General features: G+C 25.4%; 1 protein-coding gene across 1 annotated transcript; it reads left to right on the top strand.

Moving 5' to 3' along the window:
- Positions 1-13,655: 13,655 nt before the first annotated feature.
- On the top strand, positions 13,656-15,688 carry LOC145849231 (WD repeat domain phosphoinositide-interacting protein 2-like). The gene has a single exon (XM_082954369.1). The coding sequence runs from the start codon at positions 13,701-13,703 to the stop codon at positions 14,889-14,891; it is 1,191 nt and encodes a 396-aa protein (XP_082810495.1). The 5' UTR covers positions 13,656-13,700; the 3' UTR covers positions 14,892-15,688.
- The last annotated feature ends 4,266 nt before the right edge of the window (positions 15,689-19,954 follow it).

Here is a 19,954-nt window from a genome sequence, read left to right as displayed (position 1 = left end):
TTGTAAACTTAGTTAATGTCGTTAAAACTAGTATAATACAAGGTTTTCTAAATTAAGCGATATCGTTTTTTAGGGCGACTATCAAGGGCTAATAAAAGAAAGGAGGCGAAAATAAAATCGACATTTAAATAGTTAGGGGGAGATGTCTAAAAAGGAGGAGGCAATTATTTTTGATTTGTTCACTAAGTGAGTGGTTATGAATATGAAATTGGAAGCCTTAGTCTAATTTAAGTTCTTGGAAAACACTAAGCTTAAAAATAATTTAAAGCAGTTTATCGATGTAAATATTTTAAAATAAATTCACAATCTGTTTTATTTCAACTAAAATAATTTTTAGTAAAGTTTTTAGGAAATAAAAGTAGTTTAGATTGTTGTTATTCGTCTTTTTATTAAAACAAACAAGGCCTTTTATTTAACACAAATATACTTCAAAAACAATTTTATCAGTGTGACACAATTGTAACAAATTAAAAAAATATATATACACAGCCTTATAATTGCATTAGAAATCAGTTAATCAAGCAAAACACAAAACAAAAAGTAGTTAAAATTCTAAATAAACACAATTAAATATAAAACAAGAGCACTAACTAACTAAACAAGGATGACGAATAACAAAAATATTTGTGCTTACATAAATGTGGTTTATTTAAATCAGGGTTTCCCAAACTAATTTACGAAATCGCCCCCTTTTTAGAAATTTGAAAAAAAATCGCCCCCCAGTATTTTATAAAATAAAGTTATTTTATTCTAGACTACGCACTTTTTAGCCGAAAAAGTTGTGTTCGAAATGTAATTTAGTCTGGTACTTCTTATGCATGCACTTTTGGGCTGTAGTAAAAGTAGTTTCGGGCTTAAGAAAATAATTTACAGTTGTTTTTTTAATAAGCCCAGTAAAGTGTATTAAAATACTTAATTAATAAAAAGCCTATGTATTCTGTAATCAATTCTCTTTAAATATGTATTGTTTTGAAACTAATGAATCCATAGGTTAGTGGTAGACAACTTTTCTAGTCAGCAAGTCATATTTACTAAAAAATCTAAATTGCTAAAAAATGTACTTGCGGGCTGCGTAATTTAAAAATTAACATACAAGAAAATTAAAAAACTCGAGCAAAATAGTAATAAAATGATTAGTACTATTGTGATCTAGGAAGTACTACTGTAAACTAAAAACCAAAATGAAAGCGTTTTTCAAAATATTAATTATCAAAATACTAAATTTTAATTGTGTTGCACAAGTAGTTTGGTGGGCCGAAATTTGACTGTATCTGGACCGTAAGTTACCCATCTAAAATCTTAACTGAAACCTGACATTATAATAATCTCTCATATAACGAATTTCGGAAATTTAGAAGTCATTTACTTATTTAAGCCGCAAAATATACTTAAACTATTTTATAAATAAGTATATTTAAAAATTTCTATACCAGAGATTAAAAAAACTACAAAAGAATAAATAGTTTATCTGACACATTATGGAATAAATATTAAAACATCATTGCTGATCTAGTTTGAGGAAGGTTGACCGACTGGTCGATTGTCTCACATGAAAACTGGTTTCATTAATAGCTTCTGTTAATACAGTAAAATTATTAATTTTAACACTTAGAAATTTTATAAGCAAGTTAGTTGTAAAGTTTAAATTCAATTTTAATCTTTTTTAACTATATGTTTTTAATAGTAGAATACCATTAAATAGTGTTTTATTTAAAATAACCTTTAAAAAACTAAACCTTAACTCTAACAATTTTATTTTCAAACTAAAGAAAACTAACTAAAAAACGAACTAAAGGTTTTACGGTTATTTCTGTGAATAGAAAATAATCAATTAAAAAAACTTTTTATTAGGTTAAAATTTTGTTTTGTAACTGTAGCGGTCTTTTTGATGGCTTATTTAATTCAGTTCAGAAATGAATTTTTAATCTAGCTATCAGCCTCTAATAATTTAACAAAGGAAAATAGTGAAAAATTTAAAGCTAGGATTAAACTGTTAAAACAAACAACACATTTTAACTTTCAAAATATTATGAACTAAGATAAAACAAAAAATAGTTGTGATAATTGTTTCAATCTCCTTAAAATATACATTTTTTAGAATAACAACTCAGCTTAGAAAGTAAAACTAACTTTAAAATCTTTTAAGTTAAAAATTGAAGTCATTTCAAATAGAGACCTCATATCTATACTCTTTTAAAGCCAAAATAATGCTTTTTGAAATAAAAACTTTAATGGTTATCTTTTTTTTTTTTATTTATGCAGATTCAACAAGTAATAACAAAAATCTTTCAAATAAATTACTTTCAAATAAATGTTTAAATCACTATTTTATTAAATTTTTTTGTGTGATGTAAAACGACAAATATAAACTACAAAGTTAACCAGGTCAAAGCAAAACTAGTACTAACTTTAAAATCATAAACCACTTAATTAATACAGTAGACTTCCGCTTCAGTTCACACTTTGAACAAAACCAAAAAGTGGGAACTCAAGAAAACATGATAATTTTTTATACAAGTGGAAGATTTCAATATATTATAATGCAATAATGTTATGAACAAACATTAAAACAACTAAAACATAAAATAAGCATTCATTTAAAACAATAAATCTGTATAAGCTATAAAATATTATAAATATTGTTGTTTTAATAATAATTAGTTAGAAATAGACTTTATTTAAGTCAAATTTAAGAAAGTACTTTTTTTTGGTAAAATGTGCGAACTAAAAAGGAAGTCTACCATCATATATATTCATTAGGCATTAAGCAAACCTGTTGTAGAATAAATAACGTAATAGAATTTTATTAACAAAAGCATACTTAAATACAATAAAAATCAGGATAAATAAGAAATATCCCAAAAAATCACAAATTACAAATATCTAGATAAGATCTTTTGCTAAAGATGTTGATAAGTGAACTGTAAGGTTTCTCAACAACCTACAAGGAAAAGCTATAAACAACAATCTAACTTCCTCCCAAATGATGGTAAAATTTTGCCTTAGTTTTTGTTGAGTCAAAAAGCTTTTTTATCGTTCTTTCGAAAAATTTACTTTAAGTTCAAGATCAGTTTGTAAGTCTGAGAAGGTTTCCTATAAGTAAACGTTTACTTCAAAAAGACTTCAGTTTTTGACTTACTGCTTCGAAGGGATCCATAATCCACTTCGTGACATTTAATCAAAAAATGTAATTAAACCGTTTATCAATGTCACCTTTAAACTGTTTCAGATGAGATGAAAGCACTTCTACATCACCTTCACTTATTAAAAGTTTTCAGTTTTCCAAACTTGCAAACTGACTATTTTTGAATTTTTTTCCATACAGTTCAAGTTGGTTTCTAAAACTGATTATCTTACTTATGACTTTCACAAGGTTCAAGTTTTTACCTTGTAAATTTTTGTTCAGATGGTAGAACTTACCATATAAGTCTAACATATAAGCATTTTCATTTCTTTTATTTTTCTTTTAACAAGATTGTCTGCCAATACCTTATCCTTTTAAGAAAATAATCAATAACTGAATTAAAAACAGCCAAAAACTTTTCTAGACAGTTTCCTTTTTATAACCATCTCACTTCTTTAAGAATTATCAAACATAAATAAGAAACATGTGAATACATGATAATCAAAAGCTACTTTTTTTAAATTGAGTAGTGCAAGCTCAAAAACAAAACTTACAAAATTTATCTTAATTTAGAACAACTTTTTTATTCTATTGCAAAATGACTTTAATATAATATTTTTGTCTAATTAAGTGACTTTTCAAGAAACAATTGGAAATATCATAGGGTGATAGTTTATAATCGATAACATAGATTTTTACAAAGCAGTTATGATCATAAATGGAATATATGTCAGGTTATGAAATGGTGAGAGGATTTCCATTCGTCTATGACCTATGTAATTGTTAAATGGGAAAAGATATGAATAAAAATATGTAAATTACTTGAAAAGAGAAGTCCTAAACTTTTTGATTTTTTCTAGAAATTTCACGTAAACGAAATGGACTTATTTTGTTTAAGTTTTACCTCAGGGTCAAATGTTTGATAGCAGGCTAAAATAAGTAAAAATGCAAGCTAAAAAGTGAAAACTAAATGTCTGCAAAAAATTTTAAAATCGCCCCCTTTTCACCCCCTTACTAGTTTTCGCCCACCCTTTCGCCCCTTTACTATTTATCGCCCCCCGACATACCAAAATCGCCCCCAGGGGGGCGATATCGCCCACTTTGGGAAACTCTGATTTAAATGAATGCATATGGCTTCAGTTTTTACCAGGTCAGAAATATTGTTACAACTTTTTAATGCTTAAAATTTCGTTTCATTACAACTTTTTCAACAAATTGGATTTTTAACTAAATTTTCTGATATTAAAGATCTATACATTGCATTTGTAATTGGTATACTAAATTGTCTTTGGCTGATTTTTAATATGTTCTCTTACACACTTTGGAATGTGCTCTTTAATTCTGGTTTTAAGATGCTTAGAGGTTTGACCATTAAAACTGTTTGAGCAACAGCATTTAAACATATTAACCACGCAACTTTTATGTTTGTTAGATATGAGTTCAAAAACTTTAGAACTCAAAACATAACTTGATGTAAAAATAACTCTAGGTCTAGCAACTCTAGGCTTATTCAAGTTTTAAAACTTTTAGTTTTGAGTAACAATATTTAAGTACATCAAAAAAAAAACTACACCTAAAATAAATAATTTTAAAGATGTTTTCAGCGCTTATTTTTGAATTTTTATGCTTTATTTGATTAGTACAAATGACTACTTACACAACAATGCTTCTTAGACTGTTAAATACTTGTTAAAATTATCAAAAATTCAATTATTTTTCAAGGTTTTTATGAGATATAAGTTTGAACTGTTTATTCATTATTTATATTTGCAGTTGAGTTGAGACCATTTTCTTTACAACTTGTGCATCCCAGTCTATCTAAAGTAAAAATAACACAAAATTGCTTTTAACTGTCACACATTTTAAGTTGTAATCTTAAAGGATTTTCCTATAATATTTTTGACTGTACTATTGAAGAAACTTATAATTAGCCTCTAGTCCTCATTCGGTCAACTTATGAAAGCTAACTAAATGAATCAAGCGCTGTTTATAAGAACAATAAGAGCTGTAATAAAGCTTCCATATCAATAGCTTTAATATAAAACAGTTTTTAATTTATACTTATTAAATAGTTCTAAGACAGACTAATGACGTCAAAATAGTAGAAAATAAGTGTTTCAAACTTTTTGTTTATTAACTAGTTGTTTAAATACATCTAACAAAAGAAGAACGCTTAAGTTTTTGAAACTATTCATATACTTTAATACTTGACACATATTTTACAGATTGTTTTGGTACTATTTTAAATACATTTGAAAACCTAAGTTGTATATATTATTTAAATTATGAAACACATTTTTACTGTTTACAAGCATTTTTGTTAGAGTTCCATGTTTTATCTCACAAATTTTGTTACACTACTGTAAAATTTACTGTTAATTCGTTCTAATATTTACTCGATAACCGAAAGGTTCTTTGTGCTTTAGGTCCAAGGACCAAATTTTTTGAGCGTCTTTTTTTGTCTTTCAATAAATTATGATAGTTTTTGATAGTTTTATTTCTAATTTTAAACACTAAAAGGTGATAGTTTCAAAATTTATGCAGTTTTTTATTTTAATATTTAAAACTTTGGTATTATCTTAAACAAAGGAGGTTGATTAACAAAACACCATTAAGTTATATTTTAATAATAATACAAAGTTTCGTTAATTTTTAGTCAAATGAAATTTTAAAATTATGTAAACAAATAAAACTTTTTTAAAATTTAGGTATCTTATTTTTACTAATAATTTAATAGTAATTAAACCACTTACTATTTATCTTAGGTCTTTCATTAAGGTCGATATGTTGTTAAAACTGTGTTAATATGATTTATATTTGCTTTTAATAAGACAGCTATTGTAAACTTTTAAGCTTTTGAATTATTTAATTTCTGTAAACTGATAAACTTTTGAATCTGCACTGCAGTATGCGATGCTAAAACTGAAAAGGCAACGTAATTTAAGAATTTACTTAACATAAAAAGTTACCAGTCTGCTATTGTACTTGATTAGACAAACAAGATATTTTATTCAATCGAAATATATTTCGAAAGATTTTCATCACTGTGATACAATTGTACAATACAGAAAAAAATTAACTAATACAGCCTTATAATTGCATCAGAAATTAGCTAAACAAGCAAAAAACAAAACAGAAAAGTAATCAAAATTCTAGGTAAACATAATTAAGTGTAACATAAGAGCACTGACTAACTAATTACTAAACAGTGATAATGAACAATAAAAGTTTTTCTGCTTACATTATTTTAACTTATTTTCTATGTGTGTCCATGACTTCAATTTTGACCAGGTCAAAAACATTGTTATAACTTCATAATATCTTAAATCATGTTTTAATAGAAAATTTTCCACAAACTAGACTTTAACTAAATGTTTTAATACTAAGGATCTATAAGTATAAATAATGAATAAACAACTTAAACTTATATTTCATAAAAACCTGAAAAAATTGAGTTTTTGATAAATTTACAAAGTATTTAATAATCTGGTAAGCATTATTGGGTAAGTAGTTATTTGTACTAATTAGATAAAGCAAAAAAATTCAAAAATAAGCGCTAAAAGACATCTTTGAAATTCGCTGTCTTATTTTTTTTTATGTACCTAAATATTGTAACTCATAAGTAAAAGTAATAAAACTTGAATATCTTATGATTGTATTAGAAAAAATATTAAATAAAATTTAGTCTTAGTTGTCACAATTTGTAGCTTCTTTGTTAATCTTTCTGTAATTTATATAACGGCAAAAAAAAGAGCTATAAACTAAGGTTACTTTAATGATTCCAGAGATGATGCTGCAGTTACTTAACACTTAGAATTTAATAAAACGATAATAAATAACTCACTTAGGATTAAACGCCTTCATTAACTACTAAAGTATCTCATTTAGTTATTTATGTTGAACGAACTTATCTAAAGCGACTTTTCAACAATGAGCTTAAAAACTTAGTATATATATTAACAAAAGTATGTCTTTCTACTTTAATAATTAAAGTTTGTAAGTTTATCCTTTTTTTTTATTTGATTGCTTTTTTAATACAATTTACTAAATGTTCTAAAAACTAAATATATCGTTAAAAGAAATAGTTGAACATTTGAATCATATTGAATAACTTTGACATTTTTATTTTAACTCTTGAAAAATATTAGTACAATAATTCGTCATATAGCTTTTTTTACAAACATACAAAAACAGATCACGTTAGTTAAATAAGTAAGCAAACGATATTGATCTATTAATGTATAGAAGAATTAGACAACTAAAATCATCTAAAAGTATAAAGTTAAATATTATATCGCATGAAAAACTAGAAATTTTGTTTATCCTTACATCTATTTATGAATAAGTGTTTGAATTAGAACGAGTTCAAACCTGGTCATTACTAGAGTCGCTAGTTAAAATGTTATAAAACCTTTGTTCTTAATACATTACAATACGCCCATGAAGTGTCTACTAGACTATAAAATAACCATTTTGTTTTGTTTTTGTAAATATCAGATGATTGTAGTAATAAATAAATTTTAATAAAAATCTAAATATAAACAAAAAATCATTTTGTTGAATTAAAGTAATGAATTAACATCATTGTCCCTTTAGTTGTTGAAAATTTAGACGGGTGTACCCTTAACTCCTTTTTCAGAAAAATTAAAAAAAATGAATACACCCACTTATTACAAACCCTAGAATATCTAGTATAAGTTTTAAAAATATTGGGAAATGTATCTAAGAGTTATCACCAATTTAGTAGTTATGGCTCACCTTTGACCCCTTTACAGCTTGTTGCCATTTGACTTGCTACAATAGCCCACTTTTGTAAAGCTATGTTTAGACTTTTTTTTTAGTTCATATATTGAGTACAGTGCTTATTCTCTTATCCTGACATGTTGGGCAATATTTTTTCTGCAAACATGTCTGGATAAGCATCTTTCACAAAAAGTACATAAACTCTTTTTTTATTAAAACATATGACTGCTGTATATTTTGCAATCCATAATCAATAAGAAAGCATTATAGTAAAAACATATAAAATAATATTAGTAGTAGAGGATAAAATGATGAATAATAAAAGCTATATTTTAAGTTGATTGATTAAATTTTTTTTTCTAAGTTACAAAAACATCAGACTTACTAACTCTCTGCAATGTTATATGTTTTTTGAGAGTTAAGCAACTAAAGTTCATCATTTGTAATTCCACCTGCCCTTAGATTTAAATTTAAAAAGAAATATTAATTTTTCTATAAGAGAGAAAATAAATTAGATCCATTTTAAAAAACAAAAAAAAAAAATCAATATGAGAAACATGTAAACCTATTGATCTTAAAAAAAACTTTTTAAACAAACAAAAATAAAAAAGACATAAAGAAAAACAAAAAAAACTTTGATTAAGTTTAAAGTCAATTTAACAAGAAAACATATCACACCTAACAAATTAGTTTAAATTTTATTCTCAACTTAAACTGTCCAGTTAAGTGAAGTCTGGATAAGTTAATAAGCACTGTATTAATAAGTATTTGTTTAATAATAAATAGTAATTGATAATTAGTTTTGCAGACATTAGAAAATAAAAAATACTGCATTTTTGTAATTCCATGAAAATTTTTAAAAGAATTTAAAATTCAAAAAAAAAAGTTAGCAGAACTAACGATTCAAATTGTGTTTGGCTTGAAGCTTGTTAAGTTTTTATAGTTAAAAACTTTTTAGATTCCATTTGTTGCAAAGCATGTTTATTAGTATCCATAAACAGATTTTGTCAATTTTTATTGAAAAATATGATAAATGTATTTTTAAGGAAAGTTGTAGAGAAATTAGATTAACTTTGCTGCTTACTCATAACTTACTAAAGAGCGATTTTAGTTCTCAAAACTTATTTTGTTTTACTCAAATCAAAATTAAGCACACGTAGCTTTGCTGTTGTTTGTGAAATCTTCCCTAAATAAATTTATTCTGGTTTTCAAACTTAACTAGTGATCAATAGTTTTATACTATAGAAGCTTGTTTTGCGGGGTGTTCTATGCGTAAAATAAAAATTTTGTATATTTTCAAAATTCAGTAAGAGACTTTTTTCAAGTAGTACAATAATTATACACATTAATGAATTAGTATGGTGCCAAAAACACAGCAAAATAATGTTCTTGCTCCTTAAAAAAAATTGTGTAATGCTTAAAAAGTTTTTATTTCAAATAATTTATAACAGTTAGATTATATAGCATATTTTGTATGTATCTAATACAAACTATTATTCTAGTAATTATGGCTTATCTTTAGTAAATACACACATTCACCTATTTTATATTTTCTATTCTTTTCTTGCAGTACTTATAATTTTTTTATTTGACTCTGTGGAACTGTTTTAACTTGTTTAACACAGAAAAGATATGTTAGTTCAATAAAGAAAAAGTACTGTGCAAGTTGTTTTTATTATATATTTAACTATAAAGAGTATCCAATATAAAGATATTCTTGTTCAACAAAACTAACTTTTAAATAAAATAAAATTTATTGATAACAAGCTATAAAATTCTATAACTTCTTTGAGACCAAACTTAAGTCATATATTTTAATATCCATAAAGTGTTTATTAGGTAGACTGCAGTGAGTAGGTGTCAAAAATGTTATAAGTAATTTCAACAGTTTTTTTTTAGTCTATTGCTCTTACAAAACTATGATTAAATATTATTGAAACTTTAGTTCCTCATAAACTCAGACTAGTCTTGGTCACATAGGCTTTCTATTTTGACTCAAAGAGTGGTAAACATGTATAGGTTGTACTAAGTTTTAGCAACTATGATATGGACCATATTTTTTACCTATTTCTTTTGGGTAGGAGTCTAATATGCACAAAGACACATTTGCACAAAGAAATATATTTGCACAAAGACACTTTTGCACAAGTTAATTTTTTTTTCTAATTAATTTATTATTATTATTTATTATTATCTCTATTCCCTCGGTTGATTTTTTTTTTGTTGTTTTATAATTTAGTTTTATTAATAATTTTTTCTTTTTCTTTAACACTATTAACCCTTACCCTCGGTCAGTAACTACTTTTTTCTTATTAGTTTATTTATTTTTTCTTTTTTTTTATGTAAAACTTTTTTTGCTTTTTTTTTAAACTACCACTGTTACCCCTAACCCTTTACCTTGGTCGGTAACTTTTTTTTTAAATTAATTAATCTTTTTTTTCTTCTTTACTTTTTTCCTTTTTTTATATTTAAGTTTTAAACTCTTGTGCAAAGTGTCTTTGTGCAAAAGTGTCTCTTTGTGCATATTTGACCCGTTCACCTTTCTCTTATACTAGAAAAATTACTACTACAAAAATCAATCTAATTTTTTTTAAACTAGAGACCACACACTTCTAGCTCCTTAATTAGTTTAAAAGATTTGAAATTTAACAGTTTAGATTTTTTTAATAAAAATTTTGGATAATAAGTGCACTAAATGTTGTTTTTCAAAATAAAAAGTTTTTTTCAGTTGAATTATTTAAATAGTACTAATGGATTAGTTAAAATTAAAAAGAAGACCAGACTTTTAGTAAAGTTCTTTTTTGTTTCTTAGTTTTCTACTTTCATTAAGAACTTATTAAACTCACAATTTTGATCTCTTTTAAATTTAAAATTATTTATTTTAAATTTTAAGCTGTTAAAATGTTTGGTAGCTAGGTTAAAACTCTACAAAATACATTCAATTTATAGAAATAAGGTACCCTATGAACACCTATTAAGTTGGGGGACATGTCAAATTTGCACAAAGAAACTTTTGCACAAACACAAAGGGTTATTTTAGCACATCAAGTAATTTTTTAGGGTTGCCACTTTACCTGGAAACCTGAAACTTGATAAATTTTGAAAAAAAATCTGGAAAAACCTGGATTTTTTAAGTTTGAGTTTTTGTTAATAGTTATAAAACAGATAAAATTAAAATACTTATAGTTTTTATGAATTATAAATATGTAGTTTTAGCTAACTTTGTTGTTATGGAAGCAATAATGTTTAAATACTAACTTTTTGTTGATATTGTTTGTGAATGGAAGTCATTAGGAAAGAAATAAAAACATTATTTTGTACTTGTAACAAAAATTTTACAAATTGTTTAAAGAAAATTCAAAGTGAACACAAAACTCTTCAATTTTTTAACAAAAAATATAGTAAACTAAGCAATGCACATTTTGTATGTTGCCATTCTTCTATTTTAACACAAGATGAATTTGATATACTTCAGACAAATTAACTTTCTTCTAAAATTTATTTTAAAAAGTTTTATAAAGCTTTAAAAATATTATTTAGATTAGTTAAAATCTATGTATATTTTAATGAAAAAGCACTTTCAGTAAGTTATAAAAACTTTTAGTTCTGCATACTTGTTTAATTTTATTTCAGTTCTAGCACTTAGTTTTTGTTAAAAAAATAAAATATTTTAACTAATTATTGCAACTTTTAAAATATCAAATAGTCATTTAATTAAGTAGTTTAACAAGAATTAATAAAACATAACACGTTCAAACTAAGAAAAAGTTTAAATAGACTATTAGCTTTTTGTATAAAACAAACATAACGGCTTTTGAACAACTATCTTAGAAGAGTTTAGTATAAGTTACAACATAATAAAATGAATTGCAGTACTTACAATAGCTCTTAAGAATTTTATATCTTTTGAACAGAAGTTTTTTAACAAAATAGTAACCTACTACTAAAAATTATCAAAAAAAGATGTGCTTTCAATAACCAGGAAGAAAATCTGAAAAACCTGGAAGAAATTTAGAAAACCTGGAAAAAATTTGGAAAACCTAGAAATTTTTTTGAAAAAACAAGTGGCAACCCTGATTTTTGCACAAGAGTAAAAAAATGTTAACGACCAAGGTAAGAGGTAAAAAAAATAGTATAAGAAAATAAAATATGTTCAAAAGTTAGTTAATAAAAAAATTTTCCACACGTGCAAAAGTGTTCCTTTTTGCACATTAAACTGATTTACTAGAGTGCTACTTCTGCATTTAGTACATTGTGCTGTTTATAATAAAAACTTTTTTTTTTCTGTCAACTAAATACTTCTAAATTAGCTAATCTTTTCTAAGAAACAATGTTTTAAACTATTTAGAGTTTTTACGAACTACAATTTTGAAATGAAATTAATTTTATAAGATAAGCCCAGATTCTATGATAAAAATGTTAAAATTTTATCTTAAAAAAATTTAAATTAAATTGTATAACAAATGATGTAAAGATTGCTTTAAAGCAACACAAACTTACTTGATAACTTTAGTTGGTGATTTACTCATTTATACAAAAAATCCTTTCAAAACTAATTTATAAAAAATAGGAAGATAACAAACTTTGACCAAAGAATATAAAATGGACTAGTTTTTGTTTAAAAACATTTATAAAATTTAACAATTTATTTTGACACATTTTAAAAAGTTTTATAGAAATTTGACTAAAAAAGTTTGAAATCGTTGCTTCAATATTGTAGAAGGAGAAATAGCTAGTAGTAGTATTTTATATAAAAGTAAGACTTTAAATAACAAAAAGTACTTTACTCCTAAAGGTTTTTAATGGCTCAACTATAAATATTGCATTTATAAAAATGTATACAACACTTTAAAAAAAAATCTAGTTTTTATAGATGTTATATATGTATTTTAATTGATATATTAATTTTTGCAGTTGTTTATTGTTTTGGAAATTTTAAACTTTCTAAATGTTTTTATGGTACTTGAAATTAAAAAAATCTTTATAGACTTAATTTAAAGAAAGAAAGATTAAAAACAAAAATGAGGACTTTCCTATAATAGTACTCTCTTTTATAATTTATATAAGTATTTAAAATTATCATGATGTAATAAGAAAATTGAGTTAAATAGTTTAACAAATTAATTACTTATTTAATTTAAACCAAGAAGATTAAAGTATTGCACGTTCTTTTATATTAAGCTTATATTTATTCAGTACTTGTTTTAGTATCTTTATTTTATGATTATTTAGTAATAACTATCAAAATATATTTAAAAAAATTGTGTATCTATATGCATTTTAGTCATTTGATTCTTAAGTATCTCCTAAATTACTTGAAATCTTAAAACCTTATACCTTTAATATATCCAAGTTCTAAAAAGATCTTTAATGATATAAAACTAATGAACATAGAAAGATAAATTTAAAGTATTTATTAAAAACTCAATGCACTTCAAACTTTTATTGGTCCAAGTCTGTTTATTAGGACAAAAAAAAAGTTACTGACTAATAAAAGTCTTAATTTAAATTTAGGTTCAATGCCTACCTTCTTTAAAATTATTGAAATTACATCTGTTTTTAGGTTTTAAATTTAATAATTCTTTGTTTTTAAACATACCAATTTAATCTACCATTTGTTTTATGTAGAAAATAGTTAAAATTTTTAAGTTATTTGTTTTAAAAGTTTAAAACTTTTGGTCAAAAATTTTATTTTTAATATAAAGTTTTTTAGTCAAAGAGTTTTCTTGAGTCTAATGTTACTAATTCTTAACATCAAAAATTAATACAAACCAAATTATCCATCAGATATTTTTTAATTAAGTAACTTGATATTCTGCAACTTTGTACTAAAATGGATACTGCATCAGTAAACTATAACCTTGCAAGTCGGGGTACTGATTTACAGGGTGAAGTTCTTTTTGCTAACTTTAACCAGGACTGCACTTCACTTGCAATGGCTACTAAAAGAGGGTATTGTCTTTATGCCTTGGATACTATTGAGAATGTAAAGCTTCTTTATGACAATGCTGGAGCTGACACAGATCTTTGTTTGTTGGACAGACTGTTTTCTAGCAGTCTTGTTGCTTTTGCAAGCTTGAAGTCACCAAGAAAATTAAAAGTCTGTCACTTTAAAAAAGGAAATGAAATTTGTAACTATAGCTATTCAAACTCCATTTTAGCTTTAAAATTAAACAGGCTAAGACTCATTGTTATTCTTGAAGAGTCCATATTTATTCACAGCATTAGAGATATGAAAGTTCTACATACAATAAGGGACACTCCAAGTAACCATAGAGGACTTTGTTGTCTTAGCAACAACAACGAAAACTCATACTTTGCCTACCCAGGAAGTAGTGTTTCTGGTGAGGTCCAGTTATTTGATGTTACCACATTGCGCAACATAGGAATGATAAAGGCTCATGACAGTCCTCTTGCTGCTATGAACTTTGATTCAGATGCTAAAAAGATAGTCACTGCTTCTGGAAAGGGAACAGTTATAAGAGTTTTTTCTGTTCCTGACGGTCAAAAACTTTTTGAGTTCAGAAGAGGTGTCAAACGGTGTGTTTCAATTGGTACCTTGGCATTTAGTCCAGACTCAAGTTTACTTTTAGTTTCCAGCAACACTGAAACTATTCACATATTTAAACTTGAAGATGAACTGAACATAAGCCAACCACCATCTGAAAATACATCTTGGACTTCGTGGCTGACTCCAATCACGCCCACGGTCATTTCTGATGTTTTGAATCAAGCTCGCGACTTTGCTACAGTGAAACTTCCCTTTTCAAACTTGAGAAACGTGTGCGCAATCACAGCTATCCAAAAAGTGCTATATGTGGTTGTAGTTGATGAAAAAGGTTACTTGTACATTTATAACTTGCCCACTGAGGGAGGTGAATGTTCTTTGTCCAGACAACATCACCTTTACAAGAGGCACTTTCAAGCTGGTGCATCTACAAGCAATGAAAGCCCGCCAGAGCTGCACAGCATTGATGATGACACGAATGCTCCTAGAGATGATACTAACAGTGATGAAAGTTAGCTGGTGGTAGTTTAAACTTCTCAAACATTAAAAAAGACCCATAAAAAATATTAAGCAGTGTGTTTCATTCCTTGTGTACACTTGGTACTCTTTATTGTATTTTTTTTTATATTAAGTTGTTTGGTAGTTGTAAAATTATCTATCATTTAGTCTGGTATTTTTCATACTACATACGTTTAAAACTAAATCGTTTGTTCAAAGGCTGCCGTGTGTTTTGAATTCAAATAAAAATTTCAAAAGTTTTTCTTTGATGTAAATATATGTGCCATTAGTTTTACTGATTGTAAGATATACTTGTGAGTTAGTTCTATATAGATAGTTTAAATTGAAAAACTTCTGTATTAAACATTTTAAATCCAGTATTTTACTTTCTTATTAAAAATATACATTGTTAAGTTTATATAATCAAGACCTTTTTGTTATACTTTTATTTTTCATGTTTGCTTGTTGATTTTACCTTTTTTATTTTAATTTCTTTAAAAATATGAAACTAAGCAAAGCTATCACAGTTTTGAACAGTTTAATTTGAAGTTCAAGCCTAATTTAAATATAAAGTTTTATATAAATGCTGCAAACAAGTAACTACTGTTAATAATTACAACTTGCCGCAATACTATGATATTAATTTTTCAACTAGTAGTAATCCAAATATTTATCACTAAATTGTAAACATATTAATTTCTTTTTTTATATATAATATATAATAAAATGATTTTCATATAATCTTTTGAAATTTATACTGAAGTCTTAACTAATTTACGTTTGAGTTTGTAGTAAGTTAAATAAAAGTATGTGCACTGTTGAAGCTGTTTAGTTTTGTTTAATAAAAACTTTTTGATTTATTTAACAGGTAAATAATTTTAAAAAAGAAGAACAATAAATGAGCAAGCTCTTAAACTGTTATTGGAGTTAAAATCATTAAAGCTTTTTTTAATGGCCTATAAAAAACCCATACATTTATATACCATTATTTCAACTATCCAAAAATTTTATATCTTTCATTAAACTAATCCATTAGTTTTTTTACCACATCTTTATTTTGTTACGGGTGGCTTCAGGTTTCACTACATTTTTTGAGTAGCTTAAAAACCATGCAAATTTTTTGCATATTTGCTGAGTCAGCAGTATTTTTATAATGATTTTTATAATTTTAATATTAAAATTTTATTTTTTGATATAATTTTTTTTTATATTTGGGTAAGGTGGGTTAGGGGTAAGGGTTTATATATATATAATAATATAAAAAAAGCTTTAAAATGAATAATCTGAAGCTACCCTTTTGCTACACATTATTTAACATTTTAAAATAATGCCATTAATTACAAATATGCCCAATCTTTTTATCTTTCATATTTCTAAGACTCAACCTGGGATACAAAACGTTCTCTTGATATTAGTCTGAAGAAAATATGTCAATAAAGCCACGAATATTAACTGTAAATAAGTTTTATAAATTCTCTTACTTTTTTAGTTCATAAACAACTGTACACACCTTTGATAACTTATTGAATGCATGCTTAAATATAAGAACATAAATCTTAGACAAGTTAAGCTTAGCGAATATGTAAAGTGGAATAAAGTTAATTTTTTATGATTTCTTAAAAAAATTTATTGTTTAAAAAAATGAAACGTTTTAAATTAAGACTATATTCTAAAACTAATTAAATTTTACAAAGTTGTGTATACCTCGTTCATTTAGTAGGTCATGGAAAAGTTTAAGGAAATATTTTTTCACTTAGATCGTAAAAAAGCCAACGTACCTTAATTGTACTTAGCTGTGTAAAAATCTCTTAAATTCCTTATAGTTTATTTAAATTTGGTTCATAACAAGTAAGTTATCTAAAAGTAACTAAATACAAAATTCTTTAAAAAAAGCCATAAGGTTTTATATGTTAACCAAAATTATATTTGATATTGCTTTAGCTTTTTAGTCATTATCTGCTAAAGTAAAACATCTTGTGATTGATTCGTATAGTGTAAAATAAAATTATTATGAGTATTTTGTTATACCAAGTCTTAGTTTAGAAAATATACAAGTTCTAAAAACTTCTTTATTTAAATAATATAATCTTTATTCAAATGATGAAAGATTAGACAAGACAGCTTTGTAAACTTTTTTTCAGTTTTACAATATTATATACCTCTGAAATACCTTAGTTTTCGGTTATTAAATAAATCGTTATTAAAAATTAAGCATTTTATTTAAATTTGATCAATATGAAATTTGTGTTCTTTAAATAGCTAAATTTAATACATAATTTTATCTATAAAGTAAAAGCTTGTAAATTAAGTAATTTTAAACAAGGTTATAATCAGAAAGTTAATTAAAGTTTTATTTTAGAACATTTAGTGAAGCTTGTTTGAGGTAACTAGTTCTTACTGAATATCAAGGAAGTATTCAAACCAGGAGTCCTTGCACCCCTTGGTGGTGCTAGGCAGCATTCCAGGGGGTGCGAGATAGCTTTTCAATTTTTTTTAATAAATAAGAAGACTTTTCTTTAACTTGGGCCACTGTAAGTCGAAATTTGTTTTACTAAACAGAACACTACTGTCGACTTTTAAAGCTAATGGGATCAAATAATATTTAAAAAATTAAGTTTTGCGATGCAGAGGGGAGAGTGAGTTCTTATGTTTTGTACCTTGAAAACAAATTGTTTCAATGCGGTTTGTTGCGTTTTTTAATTTCCATGTACTTAATTTTTGTCAATATAGTACACAATAAAAAAATGACATACAAATCTTCATTGTTCTCTTTCAAAATATTCTTAAATAATTCATTGCATGTACTGCAAGGGGTGCGAGGACAAATTCAAATGATTTAGGGGTGCGGGGCATCAAAAAAGTTGGAAACCCCTGGTTAAGACTTTTCCTGGAGCCTGTTCTACCCCTACAAAGAAGTTTTAGTTAATCAAATGTTTGCTAATCAGAAACTTTATTTATTTGAATTTTCTATGATTTCTTACTGAATATTAGTTTTTTGAATAAAAACATCCCGATTCGATTACAACTTTTAAATAGTTGGCATTAAATTTCAAATCAAAAATTCTAGTATCAGTAAATGGTTTAAGATTATGTAGTGCAAGTAAACTCAAAAGAATTTATTAAATATAAACACTGTTTACTATTACTTGCAGCTGTAACAAAGTTTTCGTAATTCAGTTGTTATAACTCTTCTACATAAAAATTACTTAACTTTGTTCAGTTTAATTTAAATTTATTAGATATATTTAGAATGTTTTTTTTATAAAAATAACAACATAGCATTGCTTCTTTTAAAATATATTTCAACAATTAATCTGACTGTGACTTATATAAACTTGCAAAATCGAGTAAACACTTTCAATAATAAGTAAAGTTAGTTTGTTTTTTATCGATATTTTTCTAATCTTATCCACAACACAACACTTGTTTTATCACCTGTAGCTTATCTTTGGTTTCTACTACGTATTTTCATACCTATTTTTTGGTGTAGGTATCTAAAACAATTTTTATTTCAGGTTTTTTAAAAAGAGTACATTAGCTTGGCTTATTATTTTAAGATTAACTACAGCACAACATAATATGTCTTTAGCATTGGATTTTCTTTTATTCATATAACTCAATAAAGTATTTTGTATAAGAGATTAGGTAACAAGGTTTACAATACTAAAGATCCAGACAAACAACGCTTCGCAGATAAAAAACAGTTAGAAGCAATAAAAATTATGAATAAATGTTTTAATCGTAGTCGACGGTTCTTCTCCTAACAACACTTCAATTATAACTATCGTTTTAACTTTTACATCACAGTTTTACAAAAAAATGAGTGGTGTACGACTTGATGACCGAGAGGTCTTTTCGTACACTCAGGTCCTTAGGCCAATATTTTTTTGAGTACTTTGGTTTTAATTATCGTATTTGATAAAAAACTAACTAACTTGTTATAAGTAAATATACAAAACCAAATATTCTATGTTCTTTCCACCTTATCGGGGTACTATTTTTTAAGTCTGTAGAAAAACTAATATTCATAAAACAAATAAACTATGTTTGGTTCAATAAACTATGCTACTATGTTTCTGTTTCTAACTTTACTTTAATCTATATAGTATATTTTAAGTTTTAGTTTAGCTATATTTTTTTATTTCATAACACTCCACCTTTTTTTTAATTCCAAACATTGTCTTTTGTTAAAATTTTGATAAAGTAATAAAAAGCTAGTTTTAACTTTTTATAAAACATGTAAAAGCTATATTAAAACTTACCGACACCAACTTACACGTTTTGATTTGGTAATAGTCTAAATTTCTATACAACTTGTTTTTTTTTTTTCAAAAAATTCAGCTTTGGAAATAGTAGTTCTATTATTTTTTGTAGTATCTTTTGTATCACTTGTAATTTTAAGCCTTAACTTTTAGTACTCACGTTAATTGAGACAAAAGCCTTAATAACTTTATTATGTGCTATTGTACGTCAGGTCAACAGGAAACATTTTAGAGAAAGATATAGGAAAAATTAACCTTCATTTAACAACACAAACAAAAGACATAAAACAGCATTAGCAAATAAAATTTGGGATTAAAAGACAGAAATAAAGACTTTATGATAAAATGGTAAAGATTAAAGAGAAAAAAATCAAAATTCATCAGCCAATTTGGCTGCAGACCATGTAAGTTTGAAAAAAACCAAATATGTATAAAAGATAAGACTAAATCTATAAACAAGAAAAACCAAAGGCAAAATATATGTATCCATCCAACAAGGATTTACTAAACAAAATTAAACTCAACTAAATTAAACTTAAAGTAAAATTAGGCCGCGTACACAAACAGTTAAAATAATTTTTTGAGTATTATTATTATTTTTAATTTTACTGAATACTTTTCATATCTACTATTTAAAGAAAGCTTTTTCAAAATGCATTAGTTGGTAAATAAATAACAAAATGAAACACAGCGCATATTCAATCTCTACTAAGTGTAAATATTATAATATCAAAACTATTACATGTCATATAATTTTTTAAGTTTCGAAAGTTTAAAGATTCAACAATTTGCAGTTTCAAATAAACAAAATTTTTTCTA

This window comes from Thalia democratica, chromosome 1 (assembly GCF_965202585.1).
Source record: "Thalia democratica chromosome 1, ktThaDemo2.hap1.1, whole genome shotgun sequence".
NCBI classification, from domain to species: domain Eukaryota; kingdom Metazoa; phylum Chordata; class Thaliacea; order Salpida; family Salpidae; genus Thalia; species Thalia democratica.
The sequence above is the reverse complement of the archived record's forward strand: the minus strand, read 5'-3'. Positions and strand labels throughout refer to the sequence as shown.